The 20,584-nt window shown below is 36.9% G+C and overlaps 1 protein-coding gene across 4 annotated transcripts in view; it reads right to left on the bottom strand.

Annotated features, from left to right (window-relative positions):
• trim33 (tripartite motif containing 33) overlaps window positions 1-19,349 on the bottom strand; it is a 30,862-nt gene extending 11,513 nt beyond the window's left edge. For 2 of the 4 annotated variants that reach the window (XM_007570118.2, XM_007570119.2), the window contains exons 1-12: window positions 18,646-19,314; window positions 11,444-11,562; window positions 11,172-11,325; window positions 9,825-9,957; window positions 7,605-7,721; window positions 7,359-7,473; window positions 5,949-6,095; window positions 5,455-5,572; window positions 4,910-5,223; window positions 3,960-4,151; window positions 2,634-2,690; window positions 2,159-2,359 (exon numbers count right to left, since the gene is read on the bottom strand). In XM_007570118.2, coding sequence (XP_007570180.1) covers window positions 2,159-2,359; window positions 2,634-2,690; window positions 3,960-4,151; window positions 4,910-5,223; window positions 5,455-5,572; window positions 5,949-6,095; window positions 7,359-7,473; window positions 7,605-7,721; window positions 9,825-9,957; window positions 11,172-11,325; window positions 11,444-11,562; window positions 18,646-19,270 — 2,292 coding nt within the window. In that variant the 5' untranslated portion in view covers window positions 19,271-19,314. Of the gene's footprint in view, window positions 1-2,158; window positions 2,360-2,633; window positions 2,691-3,959; window positions 4,152-4,909; window positions 5,224-5,454; window positions 5,573-5,948; window positions 6,096-7,358; window positions 7,474-7,604; window positions 7,722-9,824; window positions 9,958-11,171; window positions 11,326-11,443; window positions 11,563-18,645 lie in introns of all 4 variants that reach the window. The other 2 variants (XM_016680727.1, XM_007570120.2) reach the window with 1 other exon arrangement.
• Window positions 19,350-20,584: the final 1,235 nt, after the last annotated feature.

Below are 20,584 nucleotides of genomic sequence, written 5' to 3'. Positions count from 1 at the left end.
TATTCCAACTCCACGTGAACAAAGATAGAAATATTTACATGACAAATTACATTAAAAAGGGTCCGGAAGATTTGGCTAATGAATCAAATAGCATAGCTGCACAATAGAGCGATCAGTGCAATATTACAATAAAGGACTATTTGAAAGCAATATTTGGAAGGCTGTAAAATTTGAGGTCCATTACTTAACATTTCATTCATCAAATTATTAAATATTATTATGAAGTAATGTTTTCCTAATGTAATGCAGTACTTTAAATCATTTAGGACTCATTAAAGGTAAGTAAAGAATGTGTTTTGGAATACTGACTTTGGTTTTAATGGAACAAATCTGGATTTTTGGGACTTTTCACTTTTAGACTGATGTTAACGATGATAAAACGGAGAGAAACGGAAACCAGTTTAATCACTGCTGATTCCTCTCTAGGTGTACATGAGGCGACCTGCTCAGTCAAGGGTCTGGTTACCGTCAGAAAGACTTGCCATGTGTGAGAGCGCAAAGAACGGCTGAAACACCGCTCATTAAAAATCACGTAAGAAAGAAAATACTAAATTTATGAAGCTGGAGTATATCGTTTCTGTATGCTTAATCCACTCAAAGGTAAATCTTGTAATCATGTCAAGAAAGGGTGCTAGCGTTAGCATATGTCCTCAAACTCCAATCTATGTGAACATAAATCAGTAGAAGAGTTGAAGACTTTAGTTCTGTACAAGTTAAATTGTCCTCTAGAAATTATCCAAGCTACACGTTAACACATTGCATCAGCTTTCTAAAACCCAGAAATCCTGTAGCTTTAATTACCATTTAGTGATCTTGAATATGTAATTTAAAGTGCTGAAATTAGGGGTTCACTAACTGCAGTTTTACAGCCGACCTGACCTGAGTGATCTGAGTGCGGCAGTGAACAGGTTTCTTATTTTATATAAATACAAAAATAAATATTTTTGTAGCCTTTCAAATGAAATAAACATGTTTATTATTACAAAGTGGACAGTAATGACTTAAACAGAGACATTCAAGTGTGCCTGTGTCATCAGAAAATTCTAACCAATATTCAGCTTAGCATAATCTTTAAAACTAACTATTTACAATCTATGAAGCCTACTTCTTTAAATGCAAAGTCAGACAATGGCGCATGAGAAACAAACTGTCTGCAAGGGAGACAGTATGCATGGCATATAATGGCAACAGTGATCGTTGATGTTCAATAAAAAACAAAAAACTACGTGACCTTCTCATTGAGTCAGACTAAACATTTTCTAGAGGGTAAATGAGTGAATGTTCTGAATCCTGATACCTGCCTGGTTTCTGCCACCAACCTACGTCTTTTTCTCTGCTAGTCATAATCTCTCCTTACCTGAGAAGACCCTGCATCAGCATCCTGCTGCTGGCCTCTGGTCTAATTCTTCCTCCCTGACTCTTTGCTCTTTCTATTGTGGCAATAAATATTTCTTTTAAATATGTGGAAAGCAAGCGAGCACAAGTTCTGCACTGAAACTAGAGAGGATTGGGTTTACTCCTAGCATTAAATAAGCAGCAAAGGATGCAACTTAAGTAACAACAACACTAGTTGTTCTTCCACCTTAACATGATATACCGGCATGGATTAACTAGCCATCATTTAGATGACATTATCTGCAGGCAGCAGCATTACTCAGCTTTCATGGTCTTTTACTGGCTCTGGCTGGTTTGCACATTGTGCAGCACTGCTCAGCAGGATTTAAAATAAAAAAAACTTAAAACATCAAAAAAAAAAGTGTCCTGAGTTTTAAGTTTCCTTCTAATGCAAAAAGAAAATGCCAAAATGCAGCAGCTTGGAGGCTACCTAAATGTAAATGAGATCGGTGGAAAATATTGTTTTCACATGCATCGCCCGACTTCCCAAATTTACAGAAATCGGGGTTGACACGATCGATGGGTCCACACCTCAGCGAAATATTACCTCAACCATGTGAAGTTCACTTGTAGGCCAATACAAGAGCTATGGATGTAAGAATCTGTTGTGGGACCGTTTGGCCGCAGCATAAGCACTCAAATTGTTCACATCATTGCACCTGCAAATGCCTGAATACAGCTGGATTAATCCATGTCTTGCTAAAGTGTTTTGACAATTCTAACTTTTGTGTAATTTAAACATTTTAATTTAAAATATGCACACCTGGATGGGCGGTATCTCAGGGAGGCAGGGCAGGTTCTCAGGATTAGTGACGGAGGGGATGAGTTCGATGGGACCGATTATGGGGCTGGCAGGGCCGCGGTGAGCGTGGGCACCGGCCATGCTGGCGCTGGTCGGACTCGTGGGACTGGCGTTGTGCAGGGACGCCACTGGAAAGGGGCCAGCGTGTCCGGGGTTGGAATGCTGCACAAAGACGGAGAGGAAAAAATTGAGGGCAAGGACACACAAAAAAAGAAAAAAGTAAATTAAGATATACGGAAAAACAAATGGGAGGAGAAGGAAGATTGGGAACATTAAAGAGAAGGTCACTCTTAAAAAAAAATTTAAAAAAAAAGCAACAACAAACAACTATGCAGAATGTGCCTTAGAAACAACACGACTTCATGATCATGCAGGTGATCAACCACACATGCTGCACAAGACACATGAATGACAAAGAAGGAAAAAAGTGCCAAACCCCTGATTGGAGTAAGAAACGAAACCTTTGGTGGCTCATCTCAGATTCTAAAGACATCTGGACACAGAAAAAAAAAAAAGGGGGGGGCTCGATATAGTGCAGGTTTCTATTGCCTCATCTCACATGTACAAAAAGAAAAGAAAACAAACAAACAAAAAAAACCCAGCACATTTCCATGTCTGCAGAGTGGTGAAGATCTAACAGCACTGATAAGATCTCCCTGTATTCTGAGGATGAGCATGCATCTTAAACGCACTAACAAAACATATATATGCTCAATCTAAAACTGATTGATTTTATCTATAATCTTACAAAAAACTTAGCTTTTTATTTTATTATCAGCCAGTAGCTTTTTAAGAAAATTTCTTTAGTTATCCATTAAAATTCATGGAGAGCCAAGAAATGTTTTTGGGTAAGACTTTTAGAAACTGTTGTTGGCTTGTCTACATTTATTCATCATCAGTACAGCAAAAACAAGAGAGAAGATTAGAAGATGCCCATCAGTCTGGAAACAGCTCTACTATGTTTGACCAAACAATGTTTTTTAGTAGGCTCTCTGAGAACAGCCTTGTTCCTGGAATATTCAGTTTATTATTTTAGTTTTCATATAATAGTTTAACTTCTGACTTTCTGTTTTAAATAAAATATAAACAACATTTTTTTTTCAATTTTGTGCCAAAACAGTGAAATTGTGTTATTTTAATCAGAGTTATCATTCCATAATATTACAGATCGATACAGATCATTACTACTAGACATGGAATGATGGATTTAGGGATCATGGATTACAATCAGCCTGAATTTATTCTGATATTTGATGAACTGCACACTTTGAGTTTTCGTATTTAGTTTTTCTGACATTTTTGCTTTGAAATTTCTCATTTTTTGTGCATTTAAGATCTTTGATCTTCAATTTTACCACTTCTTCAGCTAAACAAATTACTCTTCTTGGACGGATTTTTTAAAAAGTGGAATTAAATCATCTTCAGCTAAAGTTTTAGAAGTATCTTTATCTAAAAGAGAACCACAGCAGACCACAACAAAACAAACAAATTGACAAAACTTTACTGTTACTACAAATTGTTTAGTTAGACTGATTTAACAATGCATAGTTAAGACTATACATAACTATAGTCTTAGTTCTGCATAGTCTTGAGTGGATTTTTATGTAAAATCCACCCACATGAGTTCCTGGCTGTTTAGATCAGCCTCATCTGTCATATCTATAAAATATCAGAACAGAGAACATGTACACTCATTCTGACACAATTCAAATGTGTGTGTGTGTGTGTGTGTGTGTGTGTGTGTGCGCGCGCGCGTATCAACCTGTCTTTGTAACTGAGGCTGCATCATAGGCGCATACTGCTGTCCGTTAAGTCTGGGCTGAGCTGTGGGCATCCGGCCTTGTGGTGGACCAGCCAGACGCATATGATGGGAGGAGGGGTACATAGAAGGGTTGGTCCCACCATTCATAGCTCCAGTTCTTTGTAGCTGCTGCATGCTGATGAGCCTTGGAGGCTAGTCAGGGGGAAAAAAAAAAACACACACACACACATATATATATATAGATCATAATCGGTCAAATTCCGTGAAAAAGTGTATGATCGGTGATCACCGATCACATAAACCAATCACCTGAATCTCACTTTGTAGCCTGCGTGGGCAGCTAATCTGCTCTTTCCTACTGCGCAAGAGCCAGCACAAAACAATTATCCATGCTCTCAGTGAGTTTTGATTTAGTAACTCAAGATTGTTTATTTTGATGTAACCTGCATCTGACTTTGAATGAACGTTTCCCGTTTTCTTGGTATTATTTGATACAGGCAGTGTTATCAGATTCCAACTGATCAGTGTCACTGTGTGTGTAGAAGCTTCTGACCTGGCAGCCTTATAAAAATACTGTTTGACAACATCTGGAAACGAAGTTCGAGCTGCTTAGCCTCTATCAGAGGCAGAGATAGCCTCCATCATAATCTTCACAATCTAGTGAATTAAAATTAAGAGGGAAAGTATCTGAATAAACTTGAAGTAAAAAGAAAAGAAAACAAATGGGCATTTTCTAAGTTGGATGAATGTTATTGGTATGCATACCACATTAAGTTTAAACTTGTTTAGATAATCTTTCATTATTGATAAAATTATCAGAAATCACAGTCTCCTAAAAACTCGAGACAAACTTTTAAAACGCTACAAATAGATAACTTCAAACAAAAGACACTATTTTAACAAACGGCATAAAACAAATTCACTTTCTATTACTGGCAAGTTCACCGTACCTGCTGCTGAACCAAAGGTGGGCCGCCTGGCCTGGGATGCTGCTGGGACATTTGGGAGGCTATGCGCATTTGCTGCTGAATCTGCTGCTGCTGCTGTTGTTGTTGCTGCTGCTGCTGTTGTTGCTGCTGTTGATGCTGTTGATGTTTTTGCTGTGCGTACGCAGCCTGTTGCATGTGTTGCAGCCTGAGCTGAGCCAGGTTGATCTGCCCTGGATGTTTGCCGGGGTGACCTTGGCCCGGTGAAATGGCCGGTCCGCCTACCATCACACCGGGAGGTTGTGGAACTGGAGGAGGTTTTTCAATGACCAAATTACCTAGGATTTAAAAAAAAAAAAAAAAAGAAAAAAAAAGAACAAAACGAGCCATCACTTAGCATCATTTAAAAATGAGAAACACTGTGAAAACAGATGTGAAAGTAATTTTTTTCCCTCTATATTAGTTTGAGAAATGCCATCTTAAAAGCAATAGCTCAAAACAAAAACAATTTTAAAAAAATACTCATTTTTAAATTTTTTTTAAAGGGACATTTAGAGTGTTTTACTCACCTAAATTAACAACATTTTTAGCCCAAAAAGTTGGGTCACAGAAGAACCGTACAACTCCATTGGACTGTGGGGCTGGCTCCAGTCTCGCCTTAAAGAGCTGGCGAAGCTGGTACATGATCTACATCCATCGGCACAAACAGAGTAAGGTTATTAAATTAATTATTATGGCTATAAAAGACCAACTAAAAGCTTATGCGCATCTAAAAAGGAAATACTAAGCTAATGTTGTTTGTCCTGGTATGTTCCTCTATGCCCACTTAGAGGTTATAAACTGTTATTAAGCGCAACTTGCCAACCTTCATCTTACGTTACTTCGGTGTTCTTAAAAAATTAACAAGCTAACTAATAGAAACTGGGACCTTCTTCAAGTAAAATTCATTAGAGTGTGTGTGTGTGTGTGTGTGTGTGTGTGTGTGTGTGTTAATGGTTTTGATGGAAACTACTTGGGTCAGCATGCTACATGAGTGAATAAGTGAGTCTTATGAGAAACATACCGGCCTCTTGCTATAGAGCAATGCAGTGCTGCTGCCTGAAGTGATGGCCCAGTTGCAGAAGTTGAGCACATGGTGGATCTGTTGAGCCAGCTGGGTGGTGTCCTTATGCTGACCCATCAGCCTCAAGCTCCTCTCTTTGTTCACACTCTGAATAAACATGGAGGTTTGGTTAGCATTGCCGGACAAGAATCAGTGAATTACAGAGCTCAAAGTTGCCTCCTAAATGATCCCAAACCACATTGCACCTTGCCATGTAAGGAGGGCCTTTGAATGTTTGTGCTTTGCAATAAGGAGAAACAGAATGAATCTGAAGTAAAACCATAAAAAAACATCTAACAATTTTCAGCTGCTTAGGTTGAAAATATGGAAGGAATTCAATGACAAACAACTGAATATTAACACATAAAAGAGCATCAATGCTAGCATGAAAATTCAGACATGTGAAAGGAAACAGTTCAGACAGGTTTTCTGTCAATCATATTTTGTATTGTATGATTTTGGTGACATAACACAAGTAAAGCTTAAAATTACCAGATCAGATCATTTTTATTTGAAGGGGTGTGCAAGACTGGCATGACACTGTCATGAACATGAAGGAGTCTTCAATAGTATTTATGACTGTTGTCATTATGCGTCATTCGGTAAATAATAAAGCTTTTAATGGAAAACTAACATTATTTCAAATGCCTTTCCTATGACAACTTGACATTAAAAAAGACAAAAGGCCTTGGTTAACTGGAGGGAGTTCAAATACTTATTTTCCTCACAGTTGATGCCATGACTGTCAAGGTCAAGCTAGCATGACTGACCTACTTCCCTCTCCCTCACCGTTTTTAATTTAAATAAAACATTTTCCTGCTCTTGCTATCCAACTGTGGTAGTGTTGACAAATTACTATCAAAGCACTGCGTCCCTTTTTCTTTTATATATCACCCATACATGTAAGACATAGCCTCCTTTGACAATTTGACAGCTAAAACAAATGGTAATCATCACAGCTTTTTGCCCCACAGCAGGGAAATGGGGGGGTGAGCTCTCATGCGTGTGATGTGTATATGGTGTGCACAAGATAGTATATAGTGCGCATGAGAAAGTTTATTTTTTTCCTTTTTTCTTCAATGTTCCTTAAGGGGCTCTGTAGTTTAAGGTTCTGATGTAAAAAAAAAAAAGAAAAAAGCAAAACAAAAAGTTCCAAAAAATATATCAGATGTAAATTAAATATTAACTTCAAATGTAAATCAAAAAGCATCTTCCTTCAAAGTGCAAAACTTTTGTATTTTTATCCAGTCTTCTATCACAGCACTGTCATTAAATCTCATAACAAGTGTCAGCTATGTTCCAATCTACTTAGATTTTAGCATTTAGAATTAGTGATTCTTAAGTTTAAAATAAGTTTTAATACAGTCTTACCTCCAACTGCTGAAGTAACGCTTTGCCCTTTTTGTTGATTTCATTTATAAGAGTGAATACTGCAATCTTGATCTCATGTTCCACTTTTCTATGAGTCTCACCCAGTTCTTTTAACCTGTATTAAGTAAAAACAAACAAAACAAACAACAAAACACACACAAATTTATTCCATACAAATACAAGTCAAACACAAAACTGTTCAGAAATTGTGTCCAATAGATGAAACACAGAGAAACCTGAACCCACCTGTTTTGCAACTGAGACACAGAGTAATGGACATAGTTCTTTTTTTCCTGTAGTTTGGCCATGTTGGCTTCGATGATTCCTTTATGGTTCTGGAAAGCTTCTTCCAGAAACTGGTACCTGATCGACGACAGAACAAAACCAAGTCACGATCAGGTTCAGTAAACTAAATTAACTTCTGAAGGCCTGTACATACTCTGCAGGAACTTAGTTATCCTTATTTTCAGGGTTTAGGGAAAAGAAAAATGCTGTTTTCCCACCGTCTTGGTTTATCAGGCAGTTCTGTACTTGGCTTGCTTGTACGATAAACAAAATGTGTTCTAGCAACGTCACATAAATAAATCCATTTGTCAGCTCTTGTGTAGTTTACAGGCCTGAAAGGTTACATGTCACCAGGAGTAAACAGATATGGACATGAGTCCAAAAATGAGTCAAGGTTTTGTAGAGAAATATTCATAAATTCAGTTTCTGGGAGGAGTGCAATAATAATAATAATAATAATAATAAAAACTTAAGAAGGTTTCATTATTCCATGAAACAAACAATGCTGTAGTTAAGTTTGATTTTCTCAACAATTTCACAGTTGGTTTTTCTACTGAATTTGCACGTTTTCCATTTCTATGGGGTAGAAAGACACGATGCCGTAGGACCATAATGCTTATGCATCCACTTTCCACATATTTAATATGCAAAAAAAGAATGGGGCTGCAACTAAAGATTATTTTAGTAATTATGGAGTTATGTTTTTTTTTTGGAGAACTCTACATGAAGGTAAGAGCTTAAAACTCACCGCGATAGCTCTGTTTGTGCAGCTCTATGTGAACTGCAGGAAAAATTTGAAGTTGCGCTTTCAGAGGTGAGTTTTGAGGGAGCGGTGAAAATGATTTATCTCTGTGAAGAAAGAATTATATGCAGCATTTACAGCTCAACACGCCAACACACCAGTGGTTGGCTGGTGTGTTAGTGGTTAACGGACCAGCGCTAACCTCATCATGCAGGTTCAGCCAGGGAGGAGCTTTCACGCTCGCCTCGTAGTCACGCATCATGCTGGTTTTATATGATATTATTATTATTATTTTTAGTATTATTTTTCCGGGTGCATGATTCATCAAACCATACCAAATGCTTTGTCCACTTAGTCAGCCAGAGTTAATGCGCGCGGCCACACAAAGATCGGGAAACTCGTCCCATAAAGTTCAAGCAACCAAAACACTTTCTGTGGCGCTTCTTAAAAACTCAGGACACGAAATGGAAGAGCTACTACAGCCACATTAACAGCATTAAATTAAATCTCCCATTTGCTGTGCATCTCCACGCGCACTGCAGCGGATTTATCTCATAAAGCAGTTCAATCCGTGTGATTTAACTGCTGGACAAAGGCTGTTTTCTTAACACCTTTTAGTGCAAAAACACGATGGACCGCCTCGGCGCCCCGAACACCAGACTTAGCACGTTTTCTCGGGGAAACCTTGATTCAATTCCTGTTTTTAATAGAAAATAAACTTTTTTTTCCATTCTTACGGCTTTTTTGTCGTAAGAATGCTTCACAGCATTTTAGGCCCAATGTAGATAGAAAAAAAAGAGAAAGTAGTACATTTTCTAGAAAAAAACTTGGAAATTTTCTGTTTCAAAAGCGGAAAGTTTCCACGTTTTTTCTAGAAACTGTTTTAGATTAATCTCAAATCTCAAATAATTTCCTTGTTTTATCTGGCAAATGTTCGATTTTTGAAGTTCTGAAATGTCCTTGTTTTTTTCTAGAAAATGTCAAGACATTAATAAAAGAATATGTTTTTTGTTTTTTAGCAGAACTGTAACAATGGCCCTAATACATACATCCTGTTAAGTACACTTCATCATTTGGAGCACAGGAAGCATTTGCAGCTAAAAGATTACTTCTAACATGTGAAAGGCACATCTGTTTTTTCTTGACTTCACAGTAATTCACTGCATCATATAATGCTAAGCTGTAGCCGCATCTTACTTGAACCTCCACTAGTGTTTCTGAGGAAATCCAAATTGTAAGTCATGGACTGTAATTTTTCAAAACTGGAAAAAAAAAATTAATGCTCATATTTAATGCTGCCTTATGAATACCTCTGCAGAATACAGCTTTTGTCTGAACGTCCTGACAAATGCAAATAATTTCCCCAAACAAATTACTAGGGAAAAAAAAAACCTGCTCTATTAGCTGTAAAACAGATGTGTGCAAGAGCGTTGGCCTACCTGTGCTCTTTGTGCTCCAGAAGCTGACAGTCCCGACACGTTAGAGTGTCGCATGTTTCACAGAAAAGTTTCAGTGGTTCCTGCCTGTGGACGGGACAGAAAACTGGCCTCTGTCCTGTCGTGTTGACAGAATCTGTTGAAACAATGGAAGGAAGAAATTTAATAACAAAAAAATAAAAAAAAATAATAAAAAAAAACACATATCAAAGAACAACATTTAAAATTTTGAACAGTTGCTACACGTGTCGCCTGATTGGACCAAACCAGACATGGCATAGAAGGGATACAAAAAATGAATAATATGGACATCCGTTTTGTTTGCTGCGTTATTTGCATAGGGGTGAGCATGTTTATCATTTATCATGATACATTACTTATGACAAGAATTTTAATTTGCTGTTGTCTCAATAAATTCCGATTATTGATGTTTAAAACCCCCAAAACTGTCCGTATTGTCGGGAGTGTTATTTTACTATTTTATCCACCTTTTGCTCATTACTGTGTGCTGCAGTATAGAGACACAAATCACTTCTTCATGTGACTGTTGTCCTAAAGAAATACAGGTATGATGTTTTTCAAGAGTATTTGTGTGGCTGCAAATGCTGTGTCATACAGCCAAAGCTTTTTAGTTACTTAAAAAAGTAGCAGTGATAAATTGTTCTTATTGTCAATTGTCGTTATCACAATAGTGCTACATAATATTGTGATAAAACTTTAAGTCCATATTGCCGAACCCTATTTTCATGGAAGTTTAGCATCTTCCTCTCACAATAATGACGTAGTTTAACTAAAACATAAGTTGGGATTCACAAAATGTCACACTTCCTCATTTCTTCTCCATTTTGATGTCTCCACTTTCATTTTGGATCTGTCATTACTAGTATTGCTTCCATTCAGAACAAACATGGACATCAATAGAAAATATTGATTAAAATCTAAATGTGTCTGAGGTATGAATAATTTTGAGCATAGCTGTGTGCAAGAATAATCAGATACAATGATTTTAAGTTTTTAAACTTAAAATCATTGTTGAAAGTTGAAATGTATGTTGAAAACAGTATCAACATACATTACATTTTTTAAAAACCCATTGTTGAAGTCCTACCAATATGTTTTGTCATATTTATGGACAAAATGATCTTATTGGCTCAGCCATCAAACCAAGAGTCCATCCGGGAAAAATAAATAAACAAAATCAAATTATGGTTCAACCCTTGAGGGTTTTCATGATAATCCACTCTCTAATAACCATGACAACATTATTTGTAGTGTCCAATAAATATTACCCAAAAGATTTTCTGTCTCAGGCTTTGGGGAGTTTAGCTTCTAACTCTTAAGTGTTCCTACCGGACGCAGCATCGGCATCTTCCTTTGTACGGATTTTGTGGTCTTTGGTAATTTTCACTCTCTGATGGGCCTCCACGCAGGTTTTACACAACCATTCTCCACACTCCACACAAAAGCCTACAGTCCCAGCGTTGTCTTCACAACTTGTGCACACCTTAGAAACACAGAAGCAACACAAACAGAGAAACGCAAATAAGCATTACAGCTTGTTCGGCAGAGAGCTGAAAAGAACTGAAGCATTCAGGTTGGACCAAAACGACTGTTTGCAATACCTGTGCAGCTTTTTCATCAGATGTGCTGGTAGCTTCTGTTGTGTCTTTGACAAAGTAATTGTCGATAATGTCACTTTGCTTGTAGTCCTGGTGGCAAACCGAGCACCGCATGACATTTACTAGAAAGAAAGAGAAAACACGGGGTTAAAAATTAAAGGACTGGTGCTCATATTCACCTGCTGGGATTTATTGATGACAAGATTTTTGAAGCAAAGCAGCCAACAGGCAGAATCGCATGGAAACCGATAACCCGAGTTAATTCAATCGGCGCTGCTTCAAACAAAAGAACCCTTCAGCTGACTTTTTTTCTGGATTTCCATCATTTCCTTTTGTTTAACTGCTTTTAATGAAAACTCTTGGTGCAGTGGGGAAGGCCCGCTTATTCATGGGAGCTAATCAATTTAATTTCGATTTCCCGAAAATTCTATCTCATCATCCCTTGGCATTTTTATTAGAATATTAAATCACGCAGCCCATAAAAAAGAAAAAAAAGAAAAAAGAAAAAAACAATGTCTGCTTCGCTTAATCGCTTTATTCAACTTCCTTAATGAAATTAGAGAAATCAGAGGAATCGGAGCTGCAGTAATTGGCGCCAACGAATAATTAGTTTTGCGTTTTAACTTTGCCACCCAATTCCATCTGAGCAAGATAAACTGCAGGCGTTTTAAAAGTAATGCAAAAGAGATATTTTGCTCCTACTCTACCTCATAAACCAATAAATCACCACCCCAACCCCCCAAACCTCCGGGAAAAAAAGGGGAAAAAAACGGCTGCCCGTCTGTGGTAAGAACTAGTTCTGGCCAGTTTGAACTGGCTTACACTGGCTTGATCAGCACACAGCCGGTTTGTGTGAGCGCCAGCTGCATGGCTCCCCATGTGTGGTTAGTGGTGGAAGCAGCTGGACTGGGTTTAGGCTTAACCACCCCCACCTCCCACCCTAGAATACACAAACATGCCCATCTGTGTAAATAAACACATATGGGACCCCTCTCCATCATATTTGAAAATGTTGCACAAAATAATTTTCTCCAAACAGGATATGGATTGTTTACTTTAATTAAATAAATAGAATACACACACACTAGAAATAGTTTGTCGGATTAAATTTGGGGAACTGATTGCCCCAGGTTGTGTCCTGGTGGAGTTTGTTTTAGATGCCATACCTGGCATAAGAAAAAGCTGCATGCAACACCAAAGCTACGGAGCTAAATCCAGGCCATAAGTGATGACCCATTAGGGTCTTCCAGAGATGACGGATATTGCAGCTCGCCGTTGTTTTGGTATTCCTGGCCACTTTTCATTTAACTAAAACAACATGGTGACCACACATTTTAGCTTAGGCTTTTATTAAAACCCATTTCGGAAAAGCTTGAAATAAACTGCCATGGGCTCGTTAATGTTCAACAAAGCTATATTTTTTTTCCTTTTTTTCTTTTACATAGCACATAAAAAAGGAACAGAACTGCAACATTACCACACGCAACTAAAGCACTGACTAATTGACTGATTTGTCCAACTTTATATTTTTGTTTTTCAATCAACATCTCTGACAATCTCATTAGGGCTTAATTAATTGGATTAATTGTGATGAACTGTTTACTGAAATAATCGCCGGTTGCCCATGTTGCACATACCAGAAACCGCCACTGCACCTCAGTGATTGTCAATATGATGGTCCCCAAGCAAGCAAACCAGCATCGGTGCATTTTAGGTGCAGATATGCTGGTTGTATTGTTTAGTTGCTGCTGGTTAACACGCAGCAGCTCCACAGGTTCAGTGGTTCACCGCGGTCATTCAGTTTGAATTCAAAGCACTCCCAGACTGCAGCTGTCATGTTTTAAGCTACGCTCTGTGGTTGGAGACCAGGAACCTGGTCCGAGGTAATTGTCACACGGTGATGACTGGAGACCGCACTGCTTCGTCTCTATTCAGTTCTATGGAGTTTGAGCAGTGAGGCAACAGACGACCTTTGTCTGTAAATATGTTTTACCCAAAACTCTGCAAATAGCATAGCTGTAGCTTCACCCAGTTCAAATTCACGAAAGGAATGCTACGTCATTTCATTTTAGGCAATAAATGTCTATTTTGTCTTTTTTAAAAGTAAACTGAATTATGTGCATCTACTAATGTCTTTATGATATTGCATAAATAAGTCTTTTTTTAGTGGTTACATGACAAATTTTATCCAATTAATGTATTGTCAGAGTAATTGATAACACAATGAATAACTAAAGTAATTGTTAGTTATAAACTTAAATTTCAAATAGGAATAAGATCTAAGAATCAGAAATGGAAAACTTTGCTTGTTTCACCATATTGAAGAAATTCTTGATAGAAGATTAGACTGAAACTGAATGAACAAATTGAAGTTTTGGTTGTTTTTTACATTAGGTAAGGATATGAGAAATTATTTGTTCCTGACCTTTCCTCACCAGTTCAAATTAAGTATAACTAACAATTATAATGTCAGCTGCCTAACAAATTTACATTTTGCATCCAAGTGACCTGGATCAAACAGGAATAATCTTTAGCTCCTTTCTGCATGAAAAAAACATGAAAGAGGAATTAACAATCCACGCAATCTGAAAGTAAACAGTCAACCTCAAAATGGACAACGTCGTCATCGTGTTTTGTAATTACTACGAATTCTGTTAATGTGTCACTAACCAGATGATCTAGGCATAAATGAATCAATAATTTACTAAAAGCTCTGACCCAGGAAAGGACAGAACAACCTGTAATCCATTATATCAAGTCAGGTTAATAAACGTTCTAAAACTGGTTACTAAATAACCTATTATTGAATGATTGACCATTTCCCTCAGCAAAATTCAATAACCAATTTACTGATATTACTTGTAAAAGACTATGGAATGAGATGGAAGGCTGGGGAAAAAAAACAGTAAGCGAGTCAATTTCATTTCTGTAGATGAGAAACATTTAGTGTTTTTTTCTGAAATCAAGTAAAACTTTTAACAGCTCAGAGATTCTGATTTACAAAACCATTTCTGTTTGAAAGGGAAAGACCAACATATTTTCTCAATAAGGATAACAAGTTCAGATGATTTGTAAAGCCAAATGTGATCATTCCAGCTAGATCTCCTCTTATAAAAACAATGTTATTCAAATTCAAAAAGCCAAAATGCAGTTCAGAAATTGCAAGCTATGAGATGAAAGAGAAATGGAAATAGTCATCTCAAACAACAGATGGCTTGTAGTTGGGAGTATCAGTTGGGACTGTTGAGAAAATAAATTTAAAATAAGCTAGTTTTAAAACTTAACATGTCTTGATTCAAATGGCCTAATTGTGGTTTTAAAATTAGTAATGTATTCTGGCTTTTTGACCTTTATTTTACTTGTAGTTACGGCAGATGGTTTGCTAGGATCGTTTGAACTGCCTTTTGTCTGTGTGGGAAAACAATACAGTAGAAGTTCCAGCTTTTCACACTCATCTGTGAAAAGCTGTAAATACGGCAGGAGTTTCTGGCTTCGGATAGAGGGTCAGAGACAGCTCCTGGTTGGATGAGCAAAGATACGCCTTATTTGAATAAATTAAAGATAAGAATACGCCTTTTACTATAAAACTTTCTACACAGAAGTAACAGATTAGATTTGCTCTTGCAATTCTCCAAAGACGTCTTTGGACATCTTTGCCTTTCTCTCCTTTTTCCAAGCCTGTCAGGTAAATGAATGTATGTCTCCGTGGTTCTGCAGTTTCTGGTGTAAGTTTATGCATTGTCTTATATTGGATTAAACTCTGTAATTCTGTGACGTCAACATGCATTGCTGTCTTTTTCCTTGTGGCCACACGTGGCTCGCCAAGAGGACCTGGGATCCAAGAGGAAGAGAGAGCCAGACTTTTTTTTCCAAAATTAATTAATTTAGTTTTTCCTTCTTAACAGGACTTAATACTCCCAACTATAAAATATTTTTTACCTCTTCGTAAAAAATACGAAGAGGTAAAAGATAGATTAGTTTTTTTTCTTATTATATGCCAGCTCTAATCAGCATCAGTATGTCACTGAAATTTTCAAACTTGTATCAGCCTCGGCATATTTTTTTTTTAACTTCAGATATGAGTTACTGTGTTATCAGTACAACAAAATCAACACTTAAAACACACATAGAAGGTTGGGATTAAAATAGCTGAATTGATATACAATTCATGAGAGTGTATTTTCATTCACTAATTTAATGTAAAAGAATATAAAATGTTACTCTTGGTTGAAAAAGCATTACATTTTGGCAGAAATAACAAACACAAGCCTCCTAAACACTTCAGATGGTGCACCAGCTGAACTTCTGCTGGCTGACTCTTTGGACTTTTGCCAAACAACAGTCATGCTTTCCAACAATGCACCCACCTCACAGCTTGATCTGTACATCAACTCAAATCTGTAGAAAGACTGGGTCATAAACGTAGAAATGCAACAATCGGGATTTTCCAGGCAGAATTTCTTGCAGGATATTTGAGTGGTGGTAGTTTTGATTATATTATTTAAAACAAAAGTCCAACCTACACATCAATGGTAGATGTGTTAGCATAAACGGTAACACTTTATTTGAAGGGGGTTGAATAAGACTGACATGTCACCGTCATAAAAACCTGTCATGAACATGAATAAGCCTTCATGAATATTTATGACTGTTGAATAAATTTAATACAAAGTTGACATTATTCAAAATGTCTTTGTTATGACAACTTGACATTAACCAAGAAATCATTACTGATATAAATTTGTTATAAAAGTATTATTGATTGCACTTTAAAAATTAGATAACTTTATGTAATTAAAGATAAAGTTTAAACAGTAATGATTTCTTGGTTAATGTCAAGCTGTCATAAAGACATTTTGAATAATGTCAACTTTGTATTAAAAGTGTCATAATTTACCTAATGACGGTTTATGACAACAGTCATAAATATTCATGAAGACTTATTCATGTTCATGACATGTGTTATGTCATGTTTATGAAAGTGTCATGACAGTCTTATTCACCCCCCTTCAAATAAAGTGTCACCTCATAAACTGAAAATGGTGGGTGTTTTGATGCATTTAAACTGGGCAATTTTTTTTTATTTATTTATTCTTTTTTACCATTTGTCTTGTACATCACAAAATCAATACAGGGAAAATTGGCTGATTCCAAAGAATGACTTATTTACTGCTGCATCTCTCTGCAAATTACTTTGCGCTGCATAGAAAAAAGAACTAAAGATGTAATACTGATACCATGGCTGGACAACAGAAGCAAAACATAAGATATGAAGAGTACTGCTCAATGCTACCATCATGATATACTAATTAGGCCCATCACAACTAGCAATAAATCAATTAACTGCATCATTGAAACGAGCTCAATAATTTCCACCTGCATGATTTATTATCCCTCTGTTTTCTCTCTACCAGAAACTGGATGATAAAAGTCTTCAGCCAGGAGCAACTAACCCTTTTTGAGATACAATTTTGTGCACAGAGAATTCATAATTCATTTTATTTGTAGTTTCAGTTGTTTTGTTTATTTTGGATATTTAAAGTATCTTCAAGTTCCAGTGTTAAATGTTCATTAGAATTTAAGGTTTCTTGATCTTTGAGAATATGCCATTGCCATTACATGACTTGAAAATGGTCTCAAAACAACATTATCACTTATAACTCCTGGGACAATTTATTATCCAGCAAAATTTGCTATTGTGACAGGCTTAGTAATACCAATAATAAAGAGGGTTTTTTGCCTTTCTGCTTTGGGCTGGTGGCAAACAGACACCAAAAAATAAGTATTCAGTCCAACTACTGGGTGGACTTAATACTCCCAGTAGTTGGGAGTATAAAGTCCCAACTGAATACTCCCAACTACAAGCCATCTGTTGTTTGAGATGACTATTTCCATTTCAACAACAAAAAATGTATTTAAAAGGTTGCTTCCACCTGACATTTGGTATTCTTAGCTGTAATATTGTGATGACTTGATCCCCTTACTAGTCCATCTTATTGATTTTATTTTTTTAACAAACTCATTTGTGGGCCAGACTGAAATCAACAACATCAGCAAGCATAATATAGTAGGGACCGATATGCCTAAGGTCGTCATCATCTGCTGGCAGAAATGTAATATAATAATCTCAATTATACTGTCAATAGTAATCTAATTATCTGCAAATAATCTTTTATTTTATTTTATTTTTTTACATCAGAATTTGTATTTTAGTGAAGGTGGAATCCCCCACAGAGCCTACCATGCTGCCATGTTCCTATTTTGTCATCGTGGGCTATAATGGTAGCTCAGGATGGGAAAAACCTGGTTTAAATGAAAGCCAAGAGTATCCCCTTTACTATGATAGCAAACACTATATTATAGACTTGTGACAATGCAAATACCATGAAACTAAACAGGACATGCACCAGTCTCAAAAAACAGAATTTGTCCAAAGAGGTTGTTAACTTCATGAGCTCATAACTATGACTCAGCTACCATTTTGGAAGGGCTATTATACCAAAATATTAGAGACATGTATATTTTTAAAAAACACGGTTAGACTTTGCCACCCTGAAACTGACCAAAATGTGAAATTTAGGCCTCTGGCCCATGGACTGTACCTCTCTACCTTCAGAATCTTTATTTAGGGATCAGATAACCATCACCATAAATAATACATGCACAGGGAGCCTGAATGCATTTGTTGAGGTCTAGACAGTTCTTAGAGATATGTGTACTGAAACCGTAAAAACCAGTCATTCCAAATAGATTATTTAAAGACGAATCCAAGATTTATATGTACATAGATTTAGAATTAAGAAACAGATTTACCCGTTTCTAAACCTGTTGCCTAATAATGCTCAAGATGTGTGATCTAACCAACTATTTAGAGTCACTGCACCAAAGCAAGGAAGGGAAAAAATATTACTAATGACCATGACATTAGCCACAGCTTATTACAATACAATCAATCTAAAATTTTATGTAAGACATAACTTTTGACCACACATCGGTGGATTTGTTTTAATCATTGATTAAATACATCAGCCATAGTAAAAAAATTAAAAAGAAGCAACATCTTTTCAAAGGAAAGGTGAGAATATCTGACGCACAATCTAACAGAGAGCACCATTTGAAACAGATGTCATTCTCCAAATCCTCCACAGCTTAAAGTTGCCTACAGGCCTGGCTAACACGTAGATCCTTAAACCAGCAACACTCACCTATATGCATATCCGTTTGACCGTGTGGACCAGGCACCTGTACGCTTATCTGTCTGTCCGGCTGCGGGATACATTTCAGGCAAAACGAGTGTAGGCAGGGCAGAAGTTTTGGTTCACAGTCTCGAGTTTGGAGACTTTGTTTACACACAGCGCACGTATCCAGTAAATTAATGGGAGTGGACACCGGCGTTGCCGCCGCCGTTGGGGCTGTCGGAGCTGGAGATGTTTCAGTTGTGTTTCCGCTAACAGGAGCATCCGCGGCAGGAACAGCGTCAACTGCCGACGGTTCTGGGTTGCCGTTGCTGGTCTCGGTGGGGCTAGCGGCGTTGCTAGCGTTACCGTCAGCTTCCCCTGCCTCAACAACAGCGGCGGCAGCAGGCGTAGCAGCAGCAGCAGTAGCCTCGGTTGCCCCGCCAATGCTATCGTCCACTCCTTCACTGCTGGTATTGAGCTCTTCGTTAGCGTCCGTAGGGGACTCGGTTTCTGCATCTCCCTTCGAATCCGCTTCTATATCTATTACCTTGTCTTCGCTTTCTGTGCTAGACTGCTTCTCGGCTTGCCCTGAAGGCACTGGGTCCGCATTAGCTGACGGTTCCATCTCCTCCTCGCCTTTGTTATCCGCCATCTTCCTTCCTCTTACAACCGCTGCACGTCCTGCGTAAATTCTCGAATCCGGAGCACGCATGACGACGTCTGTTGTGACGTCGAGCGAAAATGCTCCAGAGATAAAAATTTTATCACTAAAAAAAAAAAAATTAGGTAATAAAAAAGGTAATTAGAAAATAAAACCACCTCAAGTCAGAAATCGTCTGATGTAATTTAAAAAAAACAAAAAAACAAAACGAATTAGTTGTAAAAATAAGATGGCTTGCTGGGTGATATTTTGAAATCAATTTCTTCATTTCTGAAGAAATTGAATTTTCCTCAGAAATTCAATTGATGCACCCACAGTTACTGGAGGGCATTTTCTTTCTTTTAGTGCTAAAAATAATGCCAGAAACTTAAATGTGAAAAACTAGAATATTTGAATAACAAATATCCTAATTTGTTATTAGGACATTTGTTATTATTAGGATAAACGTCCTGATCAGGCTTGTCAGATTAATGGTACCTTTCGAAAATAATCTTTTAGCAGGTATTAAACATACTGTGAAATATAAATATGTTATAACGGAAGTAATCTAATTAATCTATATAATGTCTTTCACTTGGTGATGGAATTGCTGACAAATGAACTTTTCAGTCATATTCTAATTTATGGAATCAGCCTGTTTGCCAATAGATGAAAACAGTTTCACAATTCTTTGTGAAGAATTATCACATAGTTGCCTTTTAAAGTCTGATTTTATCAAGTACTAAAAACATAAACAACATGAGATTCTGTAACAATCAAAATGTCAAACATTTCAAAAGCAGAATAAGTAACCTCTGTGTAAACCAAATGAATCCTTGTCAGTACAAACTTTGTATTTTTCAATTATGTGATTCTGATTTCACAGCTGTCCCTCAATTGGTTGGCAAAACCTTTGCCAATTGGTTGGCTAATTTTTAAAGTGCAATCAATAATACTTTTATAACAAATTTATAGCAGTAATGATTTCTTGGTTAATTTCAAGTTGTCATAACAAAGACATTTTGAATAATGTAAATTTACCGAATGACGCTTTATGACAACAGTCATAAATATTCATGAAATCTTATTCATGTTCATGACAGGTGTTTATGACAGTGTCATGTCAGTCTTATTCAACCCCCTTCAAATAAAGTGTTACCATATATATATATATATAGTTAGGAAAATGAATTTAAAATATGCTAATTTTTAAACTTAACTATATATACAATATTAGATCAAATTATCACTGTTTTAAAATAAGAAAATTGGGTTCCAAATTGCCTCCATGTCACTTTAGGTTGAAGCAGGAATCTGTTTTTTGAT

Source organism: Poecilia formosa, unplaced genomic scaffold (assembly GCF_000485575.1).
Source record: "Poecilia formosa unplaced genomic scaffold, Poecilia_formosa-5.1.2 Scaffold255, whole genome shotgun sequence".
NCBI classification, from domain to species: domain Eukaryota; kingdom Metazoa; phylum Chordata; class Actinopteri; order Cyprinodontiformes; family Poeciliidae; genus Poecilia; species Poecilia formosa.
This window is presented reverse-complemented; position numbering and strand designations above follow the sequence as displayed.